Source organism: Microcaecilia unicolor, chromosome 2, assembly GCF_901765095.1.
Source record: "Microcaecilia unicolor chromosome 2, aMicUni1.1, whole genome shotgun sequence".
NCBI lineage: Eukaryota > Metazoa > Chordata > Amphibia > Gymnophiona > Siphonopidae > Microcaecilia > Microcaecilia unicolor.
The window spans coordinates 323,017,653-323,044,339 of record NC_044032.1 but is presented as its reverse complement, the minus strand read 5'-3'; the positions used below and the strand labels follow the sequence as shown (position 1 = coordinate 323,044,339).

Here is a 26,687-nt window from a genome sequence, read left to right as displayed (position 1 = left end):
AGAGGCTAGGATGGGGGAGGGCAGACTTATACGGGGTCTGTGCTGGAGCCGGTGATGGGAGGCGGGACTGGTTGTGGGAGGCGGGAAATACTGCTGCACAGACTTATATGGTCTGTGCCCTGAAAAAGACAGGTACAAATCAAGGTAAGGTATACACATGAGTTTATCGTGGGCAGACTAGATGGACCGTGCAGGTCTTTTCTGCCGTCATCTACTATGGTTACTATGTTAAAACCACCCTGTTTTAAAAAGGCATACCCCCCCCCCCCCCCCGATCCAAGTTAAATGCCTGGCCTCGGCTACACAAGAAAACTAAAGCATGTACTTAAGGTAACACCACTCATCCACTCTATGATTCTGTCTTATCCGCAAGGAAGGTGAGCCCTTAGGTCCCGTAAGGCCCCGAAGGACCTCAAAGGACAGCCGTGCAACCCCAAGTCTTCACCCGCGGCGACCGCCGTTCACCAAGGCTTGAGCCCCCAGCTGCAGGCGGTCAACGGGACTTCAGGAGCCGCGGGGGTTGACGGACTGACCTGGACTGGACCCAGGATAGAAGCGGGCAGATGGAATAGAGAGTCCACAAACAGGCAGCAGATCTGGGCAGGCAGCTAACAACGTGGTCAGAGTCGGGCCAGAGGTCGAGGCAGGCAGCTAGCAACGTAGTCAGAGTCAGGCAAGAGGTCAAGGCAGGCAGCTAGCAGAGAAAACCAGGAAACAGTCCAAAATCAGCAACACCAGGAAATCAACGGAACACAGGAACCACGGAGACTGGCCTCGGGTAACAGAACCTGAAGCAACCTCCTACCGCAGACTCATTCCTTAAATACTGTTCGGCAGTCAGCCGCCCAGCCCCTGTAGACATAGCCGGCCAATCAGAACTTGGTTATCGACGGAACTCTTTCTGATTGGCTCTGACCGACCCTCCCAGGCGGGTCTATCGTGCTGGCCTTCCAGTCTAACTCCTCTGAGGCGGAGCTTGGGGTTCCCGTGCCCAAGAATGAAGGGAACGCCGGCCATCGCACCTCGGCGCCATTTCCCTTACTGGCGCAAACACAGCCCCCGTAGCCGGCGATCGATAGTCCGGCAGCCGCGATCGCCGGCCTCCGGCCTCGGCCCCGGACTGGGCGGCCATCACCCCGGCGAGCCCCGGCGAGCCCCGGCTCCTCTCCGTGGCCTCAAGAAGGCCAGCCTTCGTCGTGGAGGACGCCGGCTCCTGCTCCCCGCGGAGGAGCAGCCGGAGGGAGCGACGGATGTGACAGTATCCCCCCCGGATGCCCCCCTCCTCCTAGGTCCAGGTTTCTGAGGATATCGATCATGGAAGGCTCGTACCAACTCAGGGGCCATGTACATTGGTAGCCGGTTCCCAGGAATTATCTTCGGGACCGAAATGCTTCCATGACAATAAGTAGAGCAGCTTTCCCCGGCGCCTCTTGGAGTCGATGATTTCTTCCACCTCATACTCGGGATCAGGGTCAGTCTCTGGAACCAATGACTCTTTATTCTGTGGATGCCATTTAGACCCCCGAAAGATCTTTAGTAGAGAAATATGGAAGGCATTATGGATCCGCAAAGTACTGGGTAGCCGTAGGCGGTATGTCACTGCTCCGATCCGAGACTGGATAACAAACGGCCCGATGAATCGTGGCCCCAGCCTTCGAGAGGGGACCCGGAGCCTCAGGTATTTGGTGCTCAGCCATACCTTTTGCCCTGGCTGCAAAACCGGAGCAGGGTGACGGTCAGCAAATGATTTATACCTGGTGGCTGCTCTCTGTAACTGCTCTCGGGCCATATTCCAGACCTCCCGCAGGTCAGCCAGGGTTTGAGTAAACCATGGGCGTAGATGCGTCAGAGGGGATGGGCGGAGGAAGCCGCGGATGTTGTCCGTACACCATGAAAAATGGAGACTGCCCAGAGGCAGAGTGTTCGCTGTGGTTATAGGTGAACTCGGCCCATGGAAGAAGGGATGCCCAGTTGTCTTGCCGCTTATTGACGAAAGCCCGCAAGAACCCCTTCAACGTTTGGTTGATCCTTTCAACCATCCCGTTGGTCTGCGGATGGTAGGCAGAGGAGAAATGGGTAGCAACCCCCAGAGTAGAACACAGGGCCCTCCAGAATCGTGAAGTGAACTGGGCTCCACGGTCACTGATGAATCTAACAGGTAAACCATGGAGCCGGAAGATATGTTGGATAAACTGTTGGGCTAACAGTGCTGCCGATGGAAGACCTGGCAGGGGAACGAAGTGTGCCATCCTGGAAAAATGGTCCACCACCACCCAAATCACCGTGTGCCCCTGGGAGCGGGAAGATCCGTGATGAAATCCATCGACAACTTATCTCAGGGTGCTGTAGGAACGGGCAAGGGCTGCAGATCTCCCCAGGGGCGCCCCACTACTGACTTGGTCCGGGCACAGGTCGGGCAGGTCGTGACGAACTGAAGGATATCTTGCCTCATATGAGGCCACTGGTACTGTCGAGAAATCAGGCGGAGGGTTTTTTGGAACCCAAAATGTCCGGCCCATACAGAGGAATGTCCCCAACGCATTACTTTTTCCCGGTCCTGAGGGGGCACCAGTTCCCGCATCGGGGTGACCCCTCCCGGGGCTGCAACAGAGGCAGGTCGGATCCATCATAGGATGAGGCTCCTCAAGGTCCTCTGGGGCTTTCGAAGGCTCGGGAGAGGAAGTCCGCAGGGGTATTTTGTGCAGTTGACCGGAACACAAGTTGAAACCGGAATCTGGCAAAAAAACAGTGACCAGCGGGCTTGCCGCGGATTCAGCCTTTGGGCCTCCTGCAGATACAAAAGATTTTTGTGGTCCGTAATCACTGTAAATCGATGCTCTGCCCCCTCCAGCAAATGTCTCCATTCTTGCAGAGCTAACTTCAAGGCTAGCAATTCTCTGTCTCCCACTGTATAATTGCGTTCCGCAGGGGAGAACTTCCGGGAGAAAAAGAAGCAAGGTTGACGCCGGCCCCTGGCGTTAACTTGAGAGAGGACTGCCCCGGCGCCCAAAGCTTAGGCGTCCACCTCTACCACAAAAGGCTTGTTAGGATTTGGGGCCTGAAGGATGGGAGCGGATTCAAAGGCCTTCTTCACGTGACTAAAAGCTGCTTGCGCCTCGGCCGGCCAGTTTCGAACATCCTCATGCTTCTTAGTGAGCGCTGTCAGTGGGGCTGTCAATTGCGAATAGTGAGGAATAAATTGACGATAGTAATTCGCGAAACCCAGAACCGCTGCAGCGGTTGAGGCCACTCCCGGATAGCGCAAAGTTTGTCTGGATCCATTCGTAGACCCCCAGGTAAAAGAATATGTCCCAGAACGGCAGAGTCTGCTCGTGGAAGGAGCATTTACTGAGTTTGGCAAACAGGCGATATTGCCGTAGGCGCTGAAGAACAGTCCGAACGTGGGCCACATGCTCCTGGGGATCCTTGGAAAAAATCAGGATGTCGTCTAGGTAAACAATTACCGTTGCATAAAGCAGGTCTTCAAGAGCGAAGTTTATGAATCTCTGGAACACTGCTGGGGCGTTGCACAGGCCGAAAGGCATCACCCAGTATTCGAAGTGCCCCTCATGCATATTAAATGCAGTTTTCCATTCATCCCCCTGCCGGATACGGACCAAGTTGTATGCTCCACGGAGGTCCAATTTCGTGAAGATCTAGGCCCCTGCAGCCGATCAAACAACTCCGGAATAAGGGGCAGGGGAAATCAGTCCTTAACGGTGATGGCATTCAGACCCCGGTAGTCAATGCAGGGCCTCAAGGAGCCATCTTTCTTGGTCACGAAGAAGAATCCTGCTCTGGCAGGGGACGTGGAGGGACGAATAACCCTTTCTGGAGATTCTCCCGGATGTAGGCCTGCATGACATTCGTTTCCTCTCGGGACAGAGTAAAGAGTCGGCCCCGCGCGGCATTTTGTCAGCCATCAGGTTAATAGCGCAATCGAAGGACCGATGTGTGGGTAGCACATCCGCCTCCACGGGACTAAACACATCAGCGAACTCCTGGTACTCCTCAGGTAGAGCAGCTTGACAGGCTGACACAGTTCTAGGAGTGGCTACTACCACGGGACAGCTGGATTCCCGGCCCTTCAAACAGGTCTCAAGACAGGCGCCACCCCAAGCTTGAATCCTCCCTAAAGTCCAATCTATGACAGGAGTATGACGCCATAACCAGGGCAGACCCAGCACCACAGGATGAATGGTGCGGGGTAAAATTAGAAATCGAGCGTCCTCCCGGTAATCTTCCCCTACCTGGAGCCCCAAAAAGGGAGTCCACCTCTGTGATAGGCTGAGGTAATGCTGTTCCCTGGATGGATGTCACTTGCAAGGCGGGTCGATAGGGCAGAGTAGGCCATCCCATTTGCCGCAAAAGTTCCTGACAAATGAAATTTCCCCCCGCCCCAGAGTCCAAAAGAGCTCGGGTGTGAACCATTGTCTCCTGCCACCGCAGGGTCACCGGGGAGAGTTATCAGATGGTCTGGTAGGGGATTTGAGTGCCGATGACCATAGGTTCCTCAGAGGTCGCCCTGGATTCGTTGGAGCCCTGTCGGGGAGAAGGTACCCGACTAGACCGGGGCCTGCCTCCAGACCCCCTCCGTCGGTCCGCACGGGCTCTGGCCCTCTCCTGAAAACGGGTATCCCACCCGGACACAGAGCGAGATCAAACCGTCCAACTGCCCCGGAACCTCCCGGCCAGCCAGCTCATCCTTGATTCGATCCTGAAGCCCCTCCAGGAAGATCGCGGATAGGGACTCCTGGTTCCAGCGCAACTCAGTCGCCAGAGTCCGGAACTGGATTGCGTAGTCCGCCACGGTCCCTTCGCCCTGTTGGATCTGCAGCAGCTCAGAAGCAGCGGAAGACGGCCTTCCTGCAAGATCAAACACCATGCGAAATTGGCGTTGGAACTCGGCGTAGTTGTCCAGAAGCGGATCTTGTTGTTCACATAGCGGGGACGCCCAGGCTAGGGCCCATCCCGTAAGCTAAGAGATAACATAGGCCACTCTTATCTGGTCTGAGGCAAAAGCTTCTGGTTGCATCTTGAAGTATAAGTTGCACTGGTTGAGGAACCCCCGGCAGCTTCCGGGGACACCATCAAACCGAGTGGGCTCAGGGAACCGAGGTCCCGGGAAGGACCCTCCCGAACGGGGAGCCACTGCGGCGACCTGGTGCGCCGCAGCAGCCTGGTTCTGTGCCTGGACCGAGGTTAGCTGAGAGCAGACATTCTGCAAGGCCCCCGACAGGGCGTTCAACTGCTCCTGCTGCTGCTGGATAATTTTAGCCAAGTCCCGTAGGTCGGGTTGCGGTGGGCGAGCTCATGGCTTCAGGTTCCTGTCTTATCCGCAAGGAAGGTGAGCCCTTAGGTCCCGTAAGGCCCCGAAGGACCTCAAAGGACAGCCGTGCAACCCCAAGTCTTCACCTGCGGCGACCGCCGTTCACCAAGGGTTGAGCCCCCAGCTGCAGGCGGTCAACGGGACTTCAGGAGCCGCGGGGTTGACGGACTGACCTGGACTGGACCCAGGATAGAAGCGGGCAGATGGAATAGAGAGTCCACAAACAGGCAGCAGATCTGGGCAGGCAGCTAACAACGTGGTCAGAGTCGGGCCAGAGGTCGAGGCAGGCAGCTAGCAACGTAGTCAGAGTCAGGCAAGAGGTCAAGGCAGGCAGCTAGCAGAGAAACCAGGAAACAGTCCAAAATCAGCAACACCAGGAAATCAACGGAACACAGGAACCACGGAGACTGGCCTCGGGTAACAGAAACCTGAAGCAACCTCCTACTGCAGACTCACTCCTTAAATACTGTTCGGCAGTCAGCCGCCCAGCCCCTGTAGACATAGCCGGCCAATCAGAACTTGGTTATTGACGGAACTCTTCTGATTGGCTCTGACCGACCTCCCAGGCGGGGTCTATCGTGCTGGCCTTCCAGTCTAACTCCTCTGAGGTGGAGCTTGGGGTTCCCGCGGCCAAGAATGAAGGGAACGCCAGCCATCGCGCCTCGGCGCCATTTCCCTTACTGGCGCAAACACAGCCCACCGTAGCCGGCGATCGATAGTCCGGCAGCCGCAATCGCCGGCCTCTGGCCTCGGCCCCGGACTGGGCGGCCATCACCCCGGCGAGCCCCGGCTCCTCTCCGTGGCCTCAAGAAGGCCGGCCTTCGTCGTGGAGGACGCCGGCTCCTGCTCCCCACGGAGGAGCAGCCGGAGGGAGCGACGGATGTGACAGATTCTTATTGTGGCTCTGCCATATGAACTTATTTTACTATTATATCACATTGTATCTGTTCACACCGGAATCGGTAAATGCCTAACCGGTACTATATAAGCCACATTGAGCCTGCTAATAGGTGGGAAAATGTGGGATACAAATGTAACAAATAAAGAAATTACATCCTCTAGGTTTACAGAGAATTCATTCGTCAGCTTCGAATACCATTTCTGACACCGGTATCCCACCCAAATCTTCCTCGGTGAAGACCGTCTGTTTATCCTGGCCAGGTGGACGGTAGTACACTCCTATCACTGTCCTTTTCCCCTTTACACATTTCTTCACTCAACATGTAACTAAACCCTTGAATTCGTTGCCAGAGAATGTGGTAAAAGCAGTTAGCAGGGTTTAAAAATGTTTGAATAATTTCCTAAAAGAGAAGTCCATAAGCCATTATTAAGATGGCCCTTTTGAAAATCCTTCTTATTTCTAGGATAAGCAACATAAAATCTGTTTTAGTTTTCTGGGATCTGTACTTGTGACCTGTATTGGACAGTGTTGGAAACAGGATACTTGTCTTGATGGACTTTCGGTCTGTTCCAGTAAGGCAACGCATATGTTCTTATGTTCTATTCTGCTTCCCACATAAGTAGGCTGCTTGTTCTCACGACTGGGTTGACGTCCACGGCAAGCCCCCTCCAACCGGAAGAAAACTTCGCGGGAGGTCCCGCACGCAGGGCATGCGCGGCCGTCTTCCTGCCCGTGCGTGACCGTTCCTGCTCAGTTTTTTTCCTTTCCGCGCTGGAGAGAGACGTGTTCATGTCCCTCTCTTTGTCAGCCTCTGAAACCGGATTGCGGCCTAGCCTGCGGGTTTCCTTTATTAGTGTACGCGTTCGCATTATTTTTTCTCTAAAAGAAAAAAAAAGAGAGTTTCCTCGTCGTCCTTAGTCGCGAGGGCATGTCGTCGCAGCCTTGTGGCCGCCGCGGTCGTTTCTTTCTTTTTCGGGTGTGCTTTTCACCGCCACCATCGACGATTTTGACTTCGCCGACGCGATTTTTTCCGTCGATGTCCTCAAAGGTCCCGAGGGGATTCAAGAAGTGTGGTCGATGCGGCCGGCAGATCTCGCAGACCGAAACTCACACTTGGTGTCTCTAGTGCCTTGGCCCGGAGCATAATTCCAAGACGTGTACCTTCTGTCTCGGCTTAAGGAAGCGGATGCAGGTGGCCAGGCAAGTTCTGCGGGACCGTCTTTTCGGAACTTGCGCCGGCCCTTCAACGTCGACCTCGACGGCATCGGTGTCGACGGCCAGGTCTTCGGTACCGATGTCGATGGTGGCATGGACCCCAGGAGCACAGGTATCTTTTGCCCACCAGCCTGCCGGCGACGGTGAGCAGCCACGTGGGCAGTCTGCCCCGGCCACTCCCGCTGCTCAGGGCCATCGGGACCGAACCCTGTCGGATCCGATACCTCGAGGCCGGGGGGGGGGCTCCACCTCCTCCTCGTCCCTTCCGCGGAGCGCCAATGATAGGCATCGAAAGAAAGCCAAGAAGCACCATCATCGGTCGCCCACGATGCACAGGACTGGCAGCTCCGGGACATCGAGGGACAACTCAACACCCAGGAAGCGGCAGTGCCGGGAGGAGCGTTCCCTCTCGGTCGAAGAGGTGTCGCTGCGCCGGTCCACGGGTATCTCGGTACTGTCTCCTGGACCCGAGCAGCTTCCAGCACCGGCACCCACACCGGCCCCCCTGCCTTTCCCGACAGAGGGCCTAGACGAGTGCCTCCGAGCCATCCTTCCTGGGATCCTGGAAGGGCTGATGCGCCAGGTTCTACCAGCCTCGGGGGTGCTTGCACCCCCGGCGCCGTTGATGGAGGCGCCAGTGGGCTCTGGCCCGATGATGAGGCCTCCGACGCCGCTTGCGGCACCGGTGTCGACCACCACTCAAGTGGAGTCGACATCGATGGAGGGAGCTTCGTCCCCGCCGGCGCGGGAGTCCACCACTCGACGCCATCATCGAGGATGTGGTTTCTCGCAGTCGAGACGGGCCCGGTTGCGGTCTGAGCTGAGAGGACACCGAGGAGGAGGCCTCGTGGGGGTAGGAGGAGGACCCCAGATATTTCTCCTCAGTCTGTGGGCCTTCCCTCCGACCCCACTCCTTCACCGGAGAGGAAGCTCTCGCCTTCTGAGAGCCTCTCCTTTGCCTCCTTTGTCAGGGATATGTCTATCAGCATTCCCTTCCCAGTGGTTACTGTGGATGAGCCGAGGGCGGAGATGCTCGAAGTCCTTGACTATCCATCACCACCTAGAGAGTCTTCCACGGTACCGCTGCACAATGTCCTTAAGGAGACACTGCTTCGGAACTGGTTGAAGCCACTATCTAATCCCACCATCCCCAAGAAAGCAGATTCCCAATACAGAATCCACTCAGACCCAGAGTTGATGCGGCTTCAATTGCCTCATGACTCAGCGGTCGTGGACTCTGCTCTCAAGAGAGCACGGAGTTTGAGGGATACCGCCTCGGCGCCCCCTGGGCGGGAGTCTCGCACTCTGGACTCGTTTGGGAGGAAGGCCTACCAATCTTCCATGCTCGTGACCCGCATCCAATCATACCAGCTCTACACGAGCATCCACATGCGGAATAATGTGCAGCAACTGGCGGACCTGGTCGACAAGCTCCCTCCAGAGCAGTCCAGGCCATTTCAGGAGGTGGTCAGGCAGCTGAAGGCGTGCAGAAAGTTCCTGTCCAGGGGTATCTATGACTCCTGTGATGTGGCATCTCGAGCTGCGGCCCAAGGTATAGTGATGCGTAGACTCTCCTGGCTGTGTACCTCTGACCTGGACAACCGTACATAGCAGCGGCTGGCGGATGTCCCTTGCCGGGGGGATATCATTTTCGGCGAGAAGGTTGAGCAGTTGGTGGACCAACTACACCAGCGGGAAACCGCTCTCGAAAAGCTCTCCCACCGGGCGCCTTCAGCATCCACCTCAGCAGGTGGATGTTTTTCCCGGGCCCGGCAGGCTGCACCCTACGCCTACAGCAAGCGTTAGTGTACACCCATCCGGCCCAAGGCCTCCTCAGGCACAGGGACAGTCCAGCTGCGCTCGTTCCCGTCAACAGCGTGCGCCTAAGCAGCCCCCTACGCCTCCACAGCAAAAGCAGGGGACGGGCTTTTGACTGGATCCATGGGAACATAGCCGCCATCAAAAGTATCCGTGCGGGCGGCCTGCCGGTCCGGGGGGAGGTTGAAAGTTTTTCACCAAAGGTGGCCTCTTATAACCTCCGACCAGTGGGTTCTCCAAATAGTGCGGTGCGGATACACCCTGAATTTGGTCTCCACTCCACCAAATTGCCCACCGGGAGCCCAATCTTTCAGCTCACAAGCAGGTACTTGCAGAGGAACTCTCCGCCCTTCTCAGCTCCAATGCAATCGAGCCCGTGCCACTCGGGCAGGAAGGGCAGGGATTCTATTCCAGGTACTTCCTTGTGGAAAAGAAAACAGGGGGATGTGCCCCATCCTAGACATGAGAGGCCTGAACAGGAATCTGGTGCGAGAAAAGTTCAGGATGTTTTCCTTGGGCACCCTTCTCCCCATGATTCAGAAAGACGATTGGCTTTGTTCCCTGGATTTAAAGGATGCTTATACTCACATCCCGATACTGCCAGCCCACAGACAGTATCTCTGATTCCGTCTGGGGACACGTCACTTTCAGTATTGTGTGCTGCCCTTTGGGCTCGCCTCTGCACCACGGGTGTTCACGAAGTGTCTCGTGGTGGTTGCGGTGTACCTACGCAAGCTGGGGGTGCACGTGTTCCCGTATCTCAACGATTGGCTAGTGAAGAGCACCTCAGAGGCAGGAGCTCTTCGGTCCATGTAGTGTACTATTCACCTTCTGGAGCTGCTGGGGTTTGTGATAAATTACCCAAGGTCCCATCTCCAGCCAGTTCAATCTCTGGAATTCATAGGAGCTCTGCTGAATTCACAGACGGCTCAGGCCTATCTTCCCGAGGCGAGGGCTCAGAATCTCCTGTCCCTCGCTTCCCAGACCAGAGCGTCTCAGCAGATCACAGCTCTGCAGATGTTGAGACTCCTGGGCCATATGGCCTCTATGGTCCATGTGACTCCCATGGCTCGTCTTCACATGAGATCTGCTCAATGGACCCTAGCTTCCCAGTGGTGCCAAGCCACCGGGAATCTAGAAGGTGTCATCCGCCTATCCATCAGTTGCCGCGCTTCTCTGCACTGGTGGACAAATCGGACCAATTTGACCCTGGGACGTCCATTCCAAATTCCGCAGCCCACGAAGGTGCTGACGATGGATGCATCTCGCCTGGGGTGGGGAGCTCATGTCGATGGGCTCCACACCCAGGGGGTGTGGTCCCACCAGGAACAAGATCTTCAGATCAACCTCCTGGAGCTCCAAGCGGTCTGGAACACACTGAAGGCCTTCAGGGATCGGTTGTCCTACCAAATCATCCAAATTTGGACAGACAATCGGGTTGCAATGTATTACATCAACAAGCAGGGGGGCACCGGATCTCGCCCTCTGTGTCAGGAAGCCGTCAGGATGTGGCATTGGGCCTGCCAGTTTGGCATGCTTCTCCAGGCCACCTACCTGGCAGGCCTAAACAACAGTCTGGCCGACAGGCTGAGCAGAGTCATGCAATCCCGCACGAGTGGTTGCTCCATTCCAGAGTGGTATGCAAGATCTTCCGAGAGAGGGGCACCCCCTCGGTGGACCTTTTCGCCTCTCAGACCAATCACAAGCTGCCTCTGTTCCAGACTACAGGCACACGGCAGACTGGCGTCTGATGCCTTTCTCCTCCATTGGGGGAACGGCATCCTGTATGCTTATCCTCCCATACCTTTGGTGGGGAAGACCTTGCTGAAGCTCAAGCAAGACCACAGCACCATGATTCTGATAGCGCCTTTTTGGCCCCGTCAGATCTGGTTCCCTCTTCTTCTGGAGTTGTCCTCGAAGAACCGTGGGGATTGGAGTGTTTTCCGACTCTCATTTCGCAGAACGATGGAGCGCTTCTGCACCCCAACCTTCAGTCTCTGGCTCTCACGGCCTGGATGTTGAGGGCGTAGATTTTGCTTCGTTGGGTCTGTCTGAGGGAGTCTCCCGTGTCTTGCTTGCTTCTCGAAAGGATTCCACTAAAAGAGTTACTTTTTCAAGTGGAGGAGGTTTGTCGTTTGGTGTGAGAACAAGGCCTAGAACCTCGTTCTTGTCCTGCACAGAACCTGCTTGAATACCTTCTGCACTTATCAGAGTCTGGTCTCAAGACCAACTCAGTAAGGAATCACCTTACTGCAATTAGTGCTTACCATTATCGTGTATAGGGTAAAGCTATCTCTGGAGAGCCTTTAGTCGTTCGATTCATGAGAGGCTTGCTTTTGTCAAAGCCCCCTGTCAAGCCTCCTGCAGTGTAATGGGATCTCAACGTCGTCCTCACCCAGCTGATGAAACTCCTTTTGAGCCACTGAATTCTTGCCATCTGAAGTACTTGACCTGGGAAGGTCATTTTCTTGGTGGCAGTTACTTCAGCTCGTAGAGTCAGTGAGCTTCAAGCCCTGGTAGCTCATGCTCCTTATACTAAATTTCATCATAACAGAGTAGTACTCCACACTCACCCTAAGTTCCTGCCAAAGGTGGTGGTGGAGTTCCATCTTAACCAGTCAATTGTCTTGCCAACATTCTTTCCCAGACCGCATACCCGCCCTGCTGAACGTCAGTTGCACACATTGGACTGCAAGCGAGCGTTGGCCTTCTATCTGGAGCGGACACGGGCCCACAGACAGTCCGCCCAATTGTTTATTTCTTTCGACCCCAATAGGAAGGGGGTCGCTGTCGGGAAACGCACCATCTCCAGTTGGCTAGCAGATTGCATTCCTTCACTTACGCCCAGGCTGGGCTGACTCTTGAGGGTCATGTCACGGCTCATAGTGTTAGAGCCATGGCAGCGTCAGTGGCCCACTTGAAGTCAGCCACTATTGAAGAGATTTGCAAGGCTGCGACGTGGTCATCGGTCCACACATTCACATCGCATTACTGCCTCCAGCAGGATACCAACGCGACAGTCGGTTTCGGGCAGTCGGTGCTGCAGAATCTGTTTGGGGTTTGAATCCAACTCCAGGACCCGATTTATTCTGTTCAGGCTGCACTCTCAGTTAGTTGTCTTCGTAGGTCAATTTTTGTTATGCCCTCGCCGTTGCGAGGTTCAATTGACCTGGATTCTTGTTTTGAGTGAGCCTGAGAGCTAGGGATACCCCAGTCGTGAGAACAAGCAGCTTGTTTGTCCTCGGAGGAAAACGAATGATACATACCTGTAGCAGGTGTTCTCCGAGGACAGCAGGCTGATTGTTCTCACCTACCCTCCCTCCTCCCCTTTGGAGTTGCATTTTTCCTCATTCCTTTGCTTGTCATTCAACTGAGTGGAAACGGTCGCGCACGGGCGGGAGACGGCCCGCGCATGTGCTGTGGGCGTGCCCTGTGTGCGGGAACTCACGCGAAGTTTTCTTTCCGGTTTGGAGGGGCTGCCGTGGACGTCAACCCAGTCGTGAGAACAATCAGCCTGCTGTCCTCGGAGAACACCTGCTACAGGTATGTATTATTCGCTGTTTCCGCAAAGTTTGGCTCACTTTTCTCAATGTATCAGCTGGCCTCTGGTTCCCATTTGCACCTGGGCTGTTATATGCTCTCTGCAGACCTTCTGTCCTTGCAGGCAGTGGAATTGCTATACTTGCTATTTCTTCTGGTTTGGCTGTCTTGAACTCAATAGAGCTAAGCTTCTAGAATCTTCTAAGCTTTCACCTATTGCTTGGGTTTAGTGGTCCCACTTCTGCTGTTGTCCTTAACACCTTTCCACAGGTTCAACAGTGCTTCATATTATGCATTCAGCTCAGCCTTATATCGTGGCTTTAGCCCAGATTTCATTTATAGATTCCACTTGGTTAGGCTTGTGCAAGCTTTTTGTCTGGATTTGGCATGGAAATAGCCTCTTAGTCTTCGCAGACTGAATTTGCCTTTCCCATATGGATTCATTGAGCCTAAGCTAAACCTCCTTGTTTTCTCTCGGGGCTAGTTTCTCAGATCTTTATAGCCTAACCTATTGATTTCAGGGGATAGGTTCAGTTGAGTCTGACCTACGAGTTCTGTTGTGTCAACCTCTTGCATTTTTGAGTCTGACTTTGCAGTTTGTAAAACTTCGCTTCATAGATTTAGTCCAGTTTATCCTTATGGTTTTGTGGCATTTAACTTCTCCCTTTTCTGCTGGGCTTGTCTCCTCCTGGTCTTGGCCGGGATTCATGGCTTAGACTCTGCTGATTACATAAGTACCGCCATACTGGGAAAAGACCAAGGGTCCATCAAGCCCAGCATCCTGTCTCCGACAGCGGCCAATCCAGGCTTCAAGAACCTGGCAAAACAAAACAAAAAGTTAATAATGTTCAATAGACTTTTCCCTCCGGAATCTGGCCAAAGACCAGCTGCTGTCACTACATTCTCCAGCAACGAGTTCCAGAGTCTAACTACACGCTCTGAGTAAAGAAAACTTTCTATTTGTTTTACATCTACCATATTCTAGCTTCATCTTGTGTCCCCTGGTTTTGTTGTTGTTTGAAAGTGTAAACAAACGCTTCACATCTGTCCGCTCTAATCAGCTCATTATCTTGTAGACTTATATAAAATATAAAAAGCACATTTTAACAACTAATCGCCATAGTCTTTTCCACTTAGTTTTAAAAGCTTTGTACCACAGCATTAACAGAATCTAACAAGCACTGCAGGATCTAGTTTAGTATTAAGTGGGAATAAAAAGAGAGGGGGGGGGGGAAAGCAAGCAGGACCTAGTTTAGTGTTATGGGGGGAATAAAAGAGAGAGACAGAGAAAAGCAAGCAACATTAACTAGTTGCCATAGTGTACAAACCCTTTTCCCATAGTTTTAAACTGAAATTTTCTCTAGAAATAGGCATTTTCCCCATAGTTTAAACTGAAATTTTCTCTAGAAATAGGCATTTTTCCCCATAGTTTTCAACTGAAACCTTTTCTAGAAGTAGAAACTAAACAGCCAAAAACTCTTGTTCTAAAAGGCAGTTATTTTCTGTTCCTTGGCTGCTGGAGAGGTAGCTCATCCAGCAACCTCAGTTAAGTGTTAACTAAGGTGTGGGGAAGTAGAATACTTGCATAGGTTGCTGAGTCAGCTTCAAAGAGCCTGTTTAAAAGAGGCCCTTAGATTCAAAACTATATAAAGAGTCAAGGTCCCACTGAACTTTCTTTCTGAGAAGTTCTGAGAGAAAAGGACATTTCTCTGGTAAGTGAATGCTACTTTGCTTTGTGCTTTGGGAACTTAAAGATTGGGGTTTAAAAGAGGAACTGTAGGTTACTGTTAGGCAAAATAAAAATATAAAAAGCAAATTTTAACAACTAATCGCCATAGTCTTTTCCACTTAGTTTTAAAAGCTTTGTACCACAGCATTAACAGATAGAATCTAACAAGCACTGCAGGATCTAGTTTAGTCTTCCCACCCACCCTCCCTAACACCCACCCACCCCTAGGACAACTCTTCAATTATAGTCAGTTATTGTAATTAGGGTAACAAGCAAGGAGTGCTCTTACAGAGTTTTAGATACGTTCCATTGCCATCTAAGAGGGAAACACTAAATAAATCATACAATGTACTATATAAACTAAACGACACTTTTAAATTAGGCTAATATCCTTAATACTGTAGCAAGTTTTAAATTATTGAAAAACTCAAAAACGCTAAGATGGAGTCAGCAGTCCAGCAGCGAGAGGAGTGCTATCCAATCTTTTGCATTGAGTGTCGCATGTATGATTATCTCCCAGTTGGTGAGATGTCATATGTGTGTGCCCGATGCAAAGAACGTGTCCGTTCTTTCGAGGCTAGAGTAGCAGACTTGGTGGAGCTGAGTGAGCAGAGAGGTACATAGAGGAGACCTACAGGGATGTTGTAGAGAAGTCCCACCTCCAGTCTGGTAGCCCTTGTGCTACCTTGGAGGAGGGAGGTCTCCTAGAAGGAGAGCATCACCCTGGTGAAGTAGGAAGTACTCTTGTAGCCAGTTCCTGCCCACCAGGGGATGTACTATCCTTTCGCACCGAGGATATGTCTCCAAGTACTGCCGGGAGGGAAAGCTTAGGATAGCCATTGTTGTTGGTGTGATTCGATCATTAGGCATATAAATAGCTGGGTGGCTGGTGGCCGTGAGGATCGCCTGGTGACTTGCCTGCCTGGTGCAAAGGTGGCGGATCTCACACGTTACCTAGATAGGATTTTAGATCGTGCTGGGGAGGAGTCGGCTGTCTTGGTACATGTGGGTACCAATGACATAGGAAAATGTGGGAGAGAGGTTCTGGAAGCCAAATTTAGGCTCTTAGGTAGAAAGATCAAATCCAGATCCTCTAAGGTAGCATTTTCTGAAATGCTACCTGTTCCACGCGCAGGGCCAAGACACAGGCAGAGCTCCGGAGTCTCAATGCGTGGATGAGATGATGGTGCAGGGAGGAGGGTTTTAGATTTGTTAGGAACTGGGCAACATTCTGGGGAAGGGGGAGCCTATTCCAAAAGGATGGGCTCCACCTTAATCAGGGTGGGACCAGGCTGCTGGCATCGGCATTTAAAAGGAGATAGAGCAGCTTTTAAACTAGAAATGGGGGGAAGGCCGACAGTCGCTCAAAAGCGCATGGTTCGGGATAAGGTATCTTGCAAGGATACCTCACAAACAGGGAAGATAGGGTTTCTGGATAATGAGTTTGCACAACAGACCATGGTAGGCCAGGTGCCCTTAAATACAACCAAAGATCAGACAAAAGATGGCAAATCAATAGTGTCAGGTACTAAGCATCATGCAAATAGGAACAACAAATATACTCTGAAATATCTATATGCAAATGCTAGGAGTCTAAGAAATAAGATGGGAGAGTTGGAATATATTGCACTAAATGAAAAATTGGATATAATAGGCCTGGTGGGGTACAAAGTATATCGTACTGATAGGGTGGATTGGACTGGTGGAGGGGTAGCATTGTATATTAATGAGAGCCTTGATTCAGATAGATTACAAATTCAGCAGGACACAATCACACCTTTGAATCATTGTGGGTTGAAATTCCATGTATAAAAGGGATAGGAGTGTACTACGTCTGCCTCCCCAGGATGAGCAGGTAGATGCAGAAATGATAAAAGAAATCAGAGACGCAAACAAAATGGGCAATGTGATAATTTATTTATTTTGTATTTGTTACATTTGTATCCCACATTTTCCCACCTATTAGCAGGTGGCTTACATAGTACCGAATAGGCATTTACCGATTCCGGTGTGAACAGATACAATGTGAGTAATAATTGGTGACTTCAATTATCCAAATATAGACTGGGTAAATGTAACATCGGGACACGCTAGAGAGGTACAATTCCTTGATGAAACCAATGACAGCTTTATGGAGCAGCTGGTGCAGGAGCCGACGAGAGAAGGAAAATTCTAGACTTGATCCTTAGGGAGCACATGATCTGGTGAGGGACATTATGGTACTCAGGCCGCTTGATAACAGTGATCATAATATGATCTGTTTTCATAGCAACCTTGAAGTAACTATACACAGGAAGTCAAATACATTAGCGTTTAACTTTAAAAAAGGAGACTGTGATAAAATGAGAAGAACGGTTAAAAAAAAACTTAGGGGGGCAACTGAGAGGGTAAAAACTGTACAACAGGCATGGACGCTGTTCAAAATACCATCCTGGAGGCCCAGGCCAAACATATTCCGCGAATTAGAAAAGAAAGACGGAAGTCCAAAAGACAGCCAGCGTGGTTGAAAAGTAAGGTCAAGGAAGCTATTAGGGCTAAAAGAAACGCCTTCAGAAAATGGAAGAAGGAACCGTCTGAAATAAGAAGAAGCAGCATAAGGAGCATTAAAGGCAAAAAAACATAGTAAAAATATTTTTCGGTATATTAAAAGCAGGAAGCCGGCAAAAGAATCGGTTGGGCCGCTGGATGACAGAGGGGTAAAAGGGGTGATCAAGGAAGATAAAGATGTAGTGGAGAGATTGAATGAATTCTTTGCTTCGGTCTTCACAGAGGAAGATTTGGGTGGGATACCGATGTCGGAAATGGTATTTCAAGCGGACGAATCGGAGAAACTTACTGACTTCACGGTAAACCTGGAGGACGTAATGGGGCAGTGCAGCAAACTGAAGAGTAGCAAATCTGCTGGACCGGATGGTATTCATCCTAGAGTACTGATTGAAAAATGAGCTTGCGGAGCTACTGTTAGTGATATGAAATTTATCCTTAACATCGAGCGTGGCACTGGTAGATTGGAGGGTGGCCAATGTAATGCCAATTTTTAAAAAGGTTCCAGGGGAGATCCGGGAAATTATAGACTGGTGAGTCTGATGTCGGTGCTGGGGAAAATGGTAGAGGCTATTATCAAAAACAAAATTACAGAGCACATCCAAGGACATGGATTACTGAGACCAAGTCAGCACGGCTTTTGTGGGGGGGAATCTTGCCTGACCAATTTACTTCAATTCTTTGAAGGAGTAAACAAACATGTGGACAAAGGGGAGCCGGTTGATATCGTGTATCTGGATTTTCAAAGGGCGTTTGACAAGGTACCTCATGAAAGGCTACAGAGGAAATTGGAGGGTCATGGGATAGGAGGAAATATCCTATTGTGGATTAAAAACTGGTTGAAGGATAGGAAACAGAGAGTGGGTTAAATGGACAGTATTCACAATGGAGAAAGGTAGTTAGTGGGGTCCTCAGGGGTCTGTGCTAGGACCACTGCCTTTTAATATATTTGTAAATGATTTAGAGATAGGAGTAACTAGCGAGGTAATTAAATTTGCTGATGACACAAAGTTATTCAAAGTCGTTAACTTGTGACAGGATTGTGAAAAATTACAGAAGGACCTTACGAGACTGGGAGACTGGGCAGCTAAATGGCAGATGACTTTTAATGTGAGCAAGTACAAGGTGATGCATGTGGGAAAAAAGAACCCGAATTATAGCTACGTCATGCAAGGTTCCACGTTAGGAGTTACGGACCAAGAAAGGGATCTGGGTGTCGTCGTCAATAATACACTGAAACCTGCTCAGTGTGCTGCTGCGGCTAGGAAAGTGAATAGAATATTGGGTATTATTAGGAAAGGTATGGAAAACAGGTGTGAGGATGTTATAATGCCGTTGTATCGCTCCATGGTGCGACCCGCACCTTGAGTATTGTGTTCAATTCTTGTCGCCGCATCTCAAGAAAGATATAGAGGGGCATAATCGAACGCCAACGCCCATGTGTAAAAACGTCCATCTCGGAGACGGCTCCGCGAAGAGGCGGAGCGAACCGTAAAATCGAAACGAGATGGCCGTCCATCTTCGGTTTCGATATACGGTTCGGCCCGCTGAAATCCTATCATTTGTGTTGACTCTAGAGATAGACTACACAAATGGTGAGATTGCTGGACCTAGATATGGCCGTCCGTGGTTTTTAGCGATAATCGAAACCGCTGCCGGCCATCTCAAAAACGGACCTAATCCAAGCCATTTGGTCGTGGGAGGGGCCAGCATTCGTAGTGCACTGGTCCCCCTGAGATGGCCTCTATGCCAGCCTCAAATATCATACCTAGCTCCATGACAGCAGTATGCAGGTCCCCAGAGCAATTTTAGTTTAGTTGGTGCTGTGCAGTCAGGGACGTCCAAAAAAAAAAACATGCAAGTGCAGTCAGGGACGTCTAAATTAAAACAATAGTAATAGGGGGATTCGAACCAGCCACCTTCTGATTACAAGACCTGTGCTCTAACCACCTGCACCACTTATTCAGCTGCCTAGACCTCCTTCCCTTTCCATTAAGTCCCTGCAAGATTCTGTCAGCCAATCACAGCTCGTTTAGCTGACACCAATGTCAGGTAAATGAGCTGTGATTGGCTGACAGAAACTTGGAGGGACTTAATGGAAAGGGAAGGAATGTCTAAGCAACTGAATAAGTGATGCAGTGGTTAGAGCACAAGTCTTGTAATCAGAAGGTGGCTGGTTCGAATCCCCCTATTACTATTGTTTTAATTTGGACGTCCCTGACTGCACTTGCATGTTTTTTTTTTCTTCCGATTTTTGCTCTCTGCATGGGTCCCGCGCAGCACCAACTAAACTAAATTGCTCGGGGGTCCTGCATACTGCTGTCATGGAGCTAGGTATGGTATTTGAGGCTGACATAGAGGCTGGAAAAAAATATTTAAACAGTTTGTTTTTAGGGTTGGAGGGGTTTAGTGACCACTGGGGGAGACAGGGAGATCATCCCCGATTCCCTCCGGTGGTCATCTGGTCAGTTTGGGGACTTTTTGGAAGCTTGGTCGTGAAACAACAGGACCAGCTTTGTGTGGACTAAATGCTCGTCGGGGACGTCTTGCTTCTTTCCATTATCAGGCGCAGAGGTCCATCTGTTAACCACGCCCCAGAAATGCCCCTGTCCCGCCCTTCGCTACCCGTTCGGCCACGCCCCGAGAATTCGCCCGTCCCTGTGACGGAAAGCAGTTGGGGCCGTCCAAATTCAGCTTTCGATTATACCTGTTTTGAGACGGACGTCCATCTCCCGATTTGTGTCGGAAGATGGGCGTCCGTCTCTTTCGAAAATAAGCTGGATAGTAGAATTGGAAAGGTGCAGCAAAGGGCGACTAAAATGATAGCGGGGGATGGAACGACTTCCCAATGAAGAAAGACTAAGGAGGCTAGGGCTTTTCAGCTTGGATAAGGGAGGAGGAGAGGCATGATAGAGGTATATAAATAATGAGTGGAGTGGAACAGGTGGATGTGAAGCGTCTGTTCACGCTTTCAAAAATCCTAGGACTAGGGGGCATACGATGAAACTACAGTGTAGTAAATTTAAAACAAATTGGAGAAAATGTTTCTTCACCCAACACATAATTAAACTTTGGAATTCGTTGCCGGAGAATGTGGTGAAGGCGGTTTAGCTTAGCAGAGTTTAAAAAGGGGTTAGACGGTTTCCTAAGAACAAGTCCATAAACCACTACTAAATGGACTTTGGAAAAATCCACAATTCCAGGAATAACATGTATAGAATGTTTGTACGTTTGGGCAGCTCGCCAGGTGCCCTTGGCCTGGATTGGCCGCTGTCGTGGACAGGATGCTGGGTTCGATGGACCCTTGGTCTTTTCCCAGTGTGGCATTACTTATGTAGTTATGTACTTATATGACTTCTATCATATCACCCCTCAGCCGCCTTTTCTCCAAGCTGAAGAGCCCTAACCTTCTCAGCCTTTCCTCATAGGGAAGTCGTTCCATTCCCTTTATCATTTTCGTTGCCATTCTCTGCACCTTCTCTAATTCCTTTATATGTTTTTTGAGATGTGGCGACCAGAATTGGACACAATACTTAAAATTCAGCTTCCTCTTGGTCTCAGCTGAGTTTGGCTACTCAGTCTGTTAGATTTCATTCATTGACTTAGCTGAGCCTTCTTTAGAATTACCCTCAGTGTCTGTTATAGCAGGTCTTGGCCTTTCCATTATTGCCCAGGCATACTTTCTCAGTGGAAATGATATTCCTCCGTAAATTGTCTGTAAATAAAATAGCAAATTTAAATAAAACCGAATCCTCAACTACCAGGAACGCCTTCAGAGATGGTCTTCCCTTAACAGCTTTTATCACAGGTTTCTCTCAATCCTCTGAAACAAGTCACAATAGAAAACTAAAAGAGAAAAAACTATTGTGACCAAAAAACAGAGGCAAAACAATTTACCAAATTCACAAAGACAAACTTCCCTTAAGAAAGCAACATTATGCTGAAAACATTATGCCTACATGTGCAAAGTAAAAAGAACTACAACTTAGCTTAAACAACTGGGTGATCGGTAGTATAAATGTATAAAGGTTTTGAGTTAAAAAAAACAAAATTCTGGTTGTTTCCTTCTTTCCCTGGGTTATTGGGGATCTGTTATTTTCTTTTATACCATCTTGCTTGGTCAGTAGAAAAACTGGATGGCTCAAGGTTGCATAGGATCTTATAGGATGATGTCACTCAATAGTTCTCAGTCTCCATATCTGCAGGTAGGTTATACAGTGGGGAAATAAGTATTTGATCCCTTGCTGATTTTGTAAGTTTGCCCACTGACAAAGACATGAGCAGCCCATAATTGAAGGGTAGGTTATTGGTAACAGTGAGAGATAGCACATCACAAATTAAATCCGGAAAATCACATTGTGGAAAGTATATGAATTTATTTGCATTCTGCAGAGGGAAATAAGTATTTAATCCCTCTGGCAAACAAGACCTAATACTTGGTGGCAAAACCCTTGTTGGCAAGCACAGCGGTCAGACGTCTTCTGTAGTTGATGATGAGGTTTGCACACATGTCAGGAGGAATTTGGTCCACTCCTCTTTGCAGATCATCTCTAAATCATTAAGAGTTCTGGGCTGGTCGCTTGGGCAACTCGCATCTTCAGCTCCCTCCATAAGTTTTCAATGGGATTAAGGTCTGGTGACTGGCTAGGCCACTCCATGACCCTAATGTGCTTCTTCCTGAGCCACTCCTTTGTTGCCTTGGCTGTATGTTTTGGGTCATTGTCGTGCTGGAAGACCCAGCCACGACCCATTTTTAAGGCCCTGGCGGAGGGAAGGAGGTTGTCACTCAGAATTGTACGGTACATGGCCCCATCCATTCTCCCATTGATGCGGTGAAGTAGTCCTGTGCCCTTAGCAGAGAAACACCCCCAAAACATAACATTTCCACCTCCATGCTTGACAGTGGGGACGGTGTTCTTGGGTCATAGGCAGCATTTCTCTTCCTCCAAACACGGCGAGTTGAGTTCATGCCAAAGAGCTCAATTTTTGTCTCATCTGACCACAGCACCTTCTCCCAATCACTCTCGGCATCATCCAGGTGTTCACTGGCAAACTTCAGACGGGCCGTCACATGTGCCTTCCGGAAGCAGGGGGACCTTGCGGCACTGCAGGATTGCAATCCGTTATGTCGTAATGTGTTACCAATGGTTTTCGTGGTGACAGTGGTCCCAGCTGCCTTGAGATCATTGACAAGTTCCCCCCTTGTAGTTGTAGGCTGATTTCTAACCTTCCTCATGATCAAGGATACCCCACGAGGTGAGATTTTGCGTGGAGCCCCAGATCTTTGTCGATTGACAGTCATTTTGTACTTCTTCCATTTTCTTACTATGGCACCAACAGTTGTCTCCTTCTCGCCCAGCGTCTTACTGATGGTTTTGTAGCCCATTCCAGCCTTGTGCAGGTGTATGATCTTGTCCCTGACATCCTTAGACAGCTCCTTGCTCTTGGCCATTTTGTAGAGGTTAGAGTCTGACTGATTCACTGAGTCTGTGGACAGGTGTCTTTCATACAGGTGACCATTGCCGACAGCTGTCTGTCATGCAGGTAACGAGTTGATTTGGAGCATCTACCTGGTCTGTAGGGGCCAGATCTCTTACTGGTTGGTGGGGGATCAAATACTTATTTCCCTCTGCAGAATGCAAATAAATTCATATACTTTCCACAATGTGATTTTCCGGATTTAATTTGTGATGTGCTATCTCTCACTGTTACCAATAACCTACCCTTCAATTATGGGCTGCTCATGTCTTTGTCAGTGGGCAAACTTACAAAATCAGCAAGGGATCAAATACTTATTTCCCCCACTCTATACCCACTCATTGGGAATCGTCTGAAGACATTTAAGGAAAGAAAATTAAGCAGGTAAGATCAAATTTCTCAGTGTGATTCTTAATAGTACCTATGTTACTGAAAACCACAGATTTCTTTTGTTTTTTCAGTAAGCTGTAACATAAATACCTATAATTCAAAATGATAGATACAAGATTTAATGATTACCTGAGGCTACGTTTTTGGAATTGAGCAGTGCTAAATAACCTATAGGCTGGTTGTGCCAGCACTGTATCACATTAGTGCACATATAGTTTAGTTGAACTAAGGCAGTTTTCTGGCTCAGAGCTTGTTGTGGGTAAAGAGGAAGGAAGGGAAGATCATCATTTGGGAAGATAAGTTAGATTAGATTTATTATTTATAACCCGCCCTTATCCAGGGCGAAGTATAAAATATACACACGCAAAATACATAAATCACACAGATCTAAAAAAAACCACAACAAAATATTACAAATTCATATCTACTTCATAGTCCATGAGCAGGCGGCAAGAAGGTCCTCAAGCACAAACCGCAACCTTAACCAGCAGTAACATTAAAAAGCCATACTCATCAAATGTGCCATCAGTTGACACTTAACGCCAACAAATGGGTCTAATGTTTCAGTCCAGTTGGCAATTTATTTCATTCGAGAGGCCCAGCAGTCGAAAGTGTTCCTTTTTTGGTCACATACAGTCAAAAGTGGTTCAAGGCAGGCACAACCAAATTTCCAGCATTCATTTACTGCAATGGGCTCTGTGGTACATACCACTGAATAGCATTCTTGAAATACACAGTAATGTCATGAAACAAGTGAAGAAACAAAAAAGCAACACTGGGCCTTCAGGATTGAGATGATCAAAGTCTCTTGTTTATTAATTGACTGATAGACCCAACACGGGCCGTTTTTCGGCGAACTAGCGCCTACCTCAGGGGTCAGCTAATCCTGATCAAAAAATTGTAGGTAGTACTGTCACAGTGTAGCACCTTTGATATGGAATAGAGTCTCAATTGCTCCGAGAGCAAAATCAGCATAGGACAACGCTGTCAGTTTAAAAAAAAACAGCTTAACTGACCCCTGAGGCAGGTGCCAGTGCGCCGAAACACGGCCCGTGTCGGGTCTGTCCATCAATTAATAAACAAGAGACTTTGATCATCTCAATCCTCTGAAGGCCCAGTGGTTGCTTTTTTGTTTCTGTATTATTTGTATGCTGTTTTACCCTCTCTTTTGTATCTGTGATGAAACAAGTGAAGACATGAAAATCTGTTGTGTTGAAAATAGTTTCTCCATATGATATTGGAAGAATTAGTAATGAAATGATTACTTAACAAGAAATAGATTTTGTGAATTGAAAACATATGACCCAACGTTAGAATCAAGTTAGGCGTTTAGAGAGTTAGTGAACAAAAGAGGGCCATTAACTCTCTAAATGACTAGACTTTATCCAGATAATAATGGGTCAGGTTAGGGGAGAAGTGGTGGGGGTGCTGGAAATTATCATTTTAGCAGTGATATTAGGCTGCTAAATGGATAAATTACCTGTTTAGTTTAGACTTGACAAATAGCAGGCCTAAATCTAAACAAATAGTGCAGACACAATTACCAATTAATACATATATTCTGCACAGCTACTTACATTCAAGCACTGCTATCCATATATGTTACGTGTCAGTAACATCACTTAGCTTAGTACAGTGACTGTGTAGGCTGGAAATTTACTCCATAGATTTTATTTTTGCAGTATTGTCATTTACATGAGCCATTACTTTTTGTATAGGCCAGTATATTGTGAGCACAATAGTCAAAGCTGACTGGGGCCATCCAAGATTTTCATTATTTGGGTAACGCAGCTGAAAATCACCAGACTGCACTGATGCTCTCCACATAGCATTGGGGTGGTCAGTGGGCTGAGCTGGATCTGCAAAGCTTTAGACAGGAAAAACTATCCCACGTTTTCCAGAATCATTATCACCACTATCCAGATATTGGTGGTGGCCAGTACCATGCCCAGATATTCTACACCAATGTCTGAATATTGGCCAGTGCTGAGTACAGCTTTAACCAATGTGACCAGCAATTAAAAGAAATTGTGGAGTTTCAATATTGCTTCATTTGTTTTCTTAGTGACCTGATGGGCAGATAATATTTTGGCCCATTTTGCTGTTGGATTACAGCACCATAACTGCTTAGCTTTTTCTCACATTTTTTAAATGCTTGCGTTGGCCATTAATGTAACAATCCTTGGCCAGAGGTCACAGACCCTTGTTCCTTGAGAACGGGTACAGCTCATCCTGACTAGAAATGGCAGTGTCCTTTTCCTTGGTGGCTTTGAATGTGCTCTGCAGCACTCCTTAGCTCAGCTGGTCCAGGGGAGCTGAAATCAGGCCTTGGAAGTATATGCATAGCTTACCACAGCAGCTGGTGCTCGGTGTACAGTAGATAGGCAGCCAGAGCAACAAGACGGTCTTGAAGGTAAAACACACACATCACCATTTATTAAAAGCAGAATTCTATAATGTAGTTTTTGTACATGTCATCATTGTAGATGCCAAGAGGAAATTTAGAAACTGTTCATCATAGAGCTCTCGTTATGGCACAGATTCGGAAGTGGCTGGACAAGGTGAGTGATTTAGTACTGCACATGCTTTGCATCTTAACAATCCAAATTGATAACTAGCAGTGCCCACCACTAAGCCTATTAATGGGCTGGGAAACAGGGTGGGAGAGGGGTCTTTTTTTACAAGATTGTCTGTGAGAGAAAGGCAGAATGGAGCAAGATTTCCCTTCCTGTATAGATGGGGTGGAGCTGCTGTTGGGATCTTATGGTAACCAGTTGGTGAGAGGGGATGTGAGTATTGTATTTAGCTGTAACAGGCTTTTTCAGTTGGGAGGGATGGGGGTGCAGGGAAGGGTCAACCAGCAAGACGTGCACACATGTTAGGGATGAGGGCTTGCACCTTAATCTGCAGAGCACTGCTTGAGATGTTGTACTGGCAGTTTTTTAGGAATCTGTAGTATGCCTGCAGAGAGGCAGGCTTGACAGAAATCTAAAAATGCTGAGAAAAATGTTCAGACATTGCACAGGGAGATGTTCCTTAGGGGCTGTAAAAAGCAAGATTTACACAGTTCTGAAAAATACACCACATATGTTAGAGAAGTGGTGGAGGCATTGGCTTAGGCAGATTCTTTTTTTTTTTTTTTCATGAAGTTGCCAGAAGAGATGGGGAAGGGGGAAATGTATCTTACACCTAGGAAACGAGTTGCTTGAGAATGAGGGCTTGCACATTTAAAATCACTCTAAACAGTCACACTTATAAATAAAAATGAGAGGTTTTCAAGTCTTGCACAATGAGAGAGCAGTTGACATAGTTCTTTTGTACGAGTTCTGTTTAAAGCATAAAATGTATTTTTCTCCTGCCAGCAAGGCAAAGGGGATGGACACAGGAGGGAAAAAAATCAGCACTGCACACAGTTTTAGAACAAAAACAGCACTGTAGGAGCAGCAGCTCCCAAACCAGAGGGGGAGCTGCCTGTTCGAGCATTCCGTTTAAACTGTAAAATGTATTTTTTTTTCATGCAAAGTGAAATTGTGTTTTGTGTGCAGAGGCAGTGGCGTACCAAGGGGGGGGGGGGGGGGGGGGGGGGGGGCGGTCCGCCCCGGGTGCCGGTGGGGGGGGGGTGCTCCGCTCCCGCCACCTCCCATGGCCGTTCCCACGGCGCCGCACATTTAAAAAACCCGGCGAAGCAGCGTCGCAGGCAGCGCCTCGTGCCCTGCTTGTAAAAAAAAAAAAAAATCAAATCT

General features: G+C 49.2%; 1 protein-coding gene across 1 annotated transcript in view; it reads left to right on the top strand.

The window, feature by feature from the left end:
- Positions 1–26,687, top strand: part of ELP1 (elongator complex protein 1) — a 1,128,708-nt gene that overhangs the window by 626,549 nt on the left and 475,472 nt on the right. Inside the window, 1 exon segment of the mRNA XM_030194341.1 lies at positions 25,431–25,501. Within this exon segment, the coding sequence (XP_030050201.1) occupies positions 25,431–25,501 (71 nt within the window).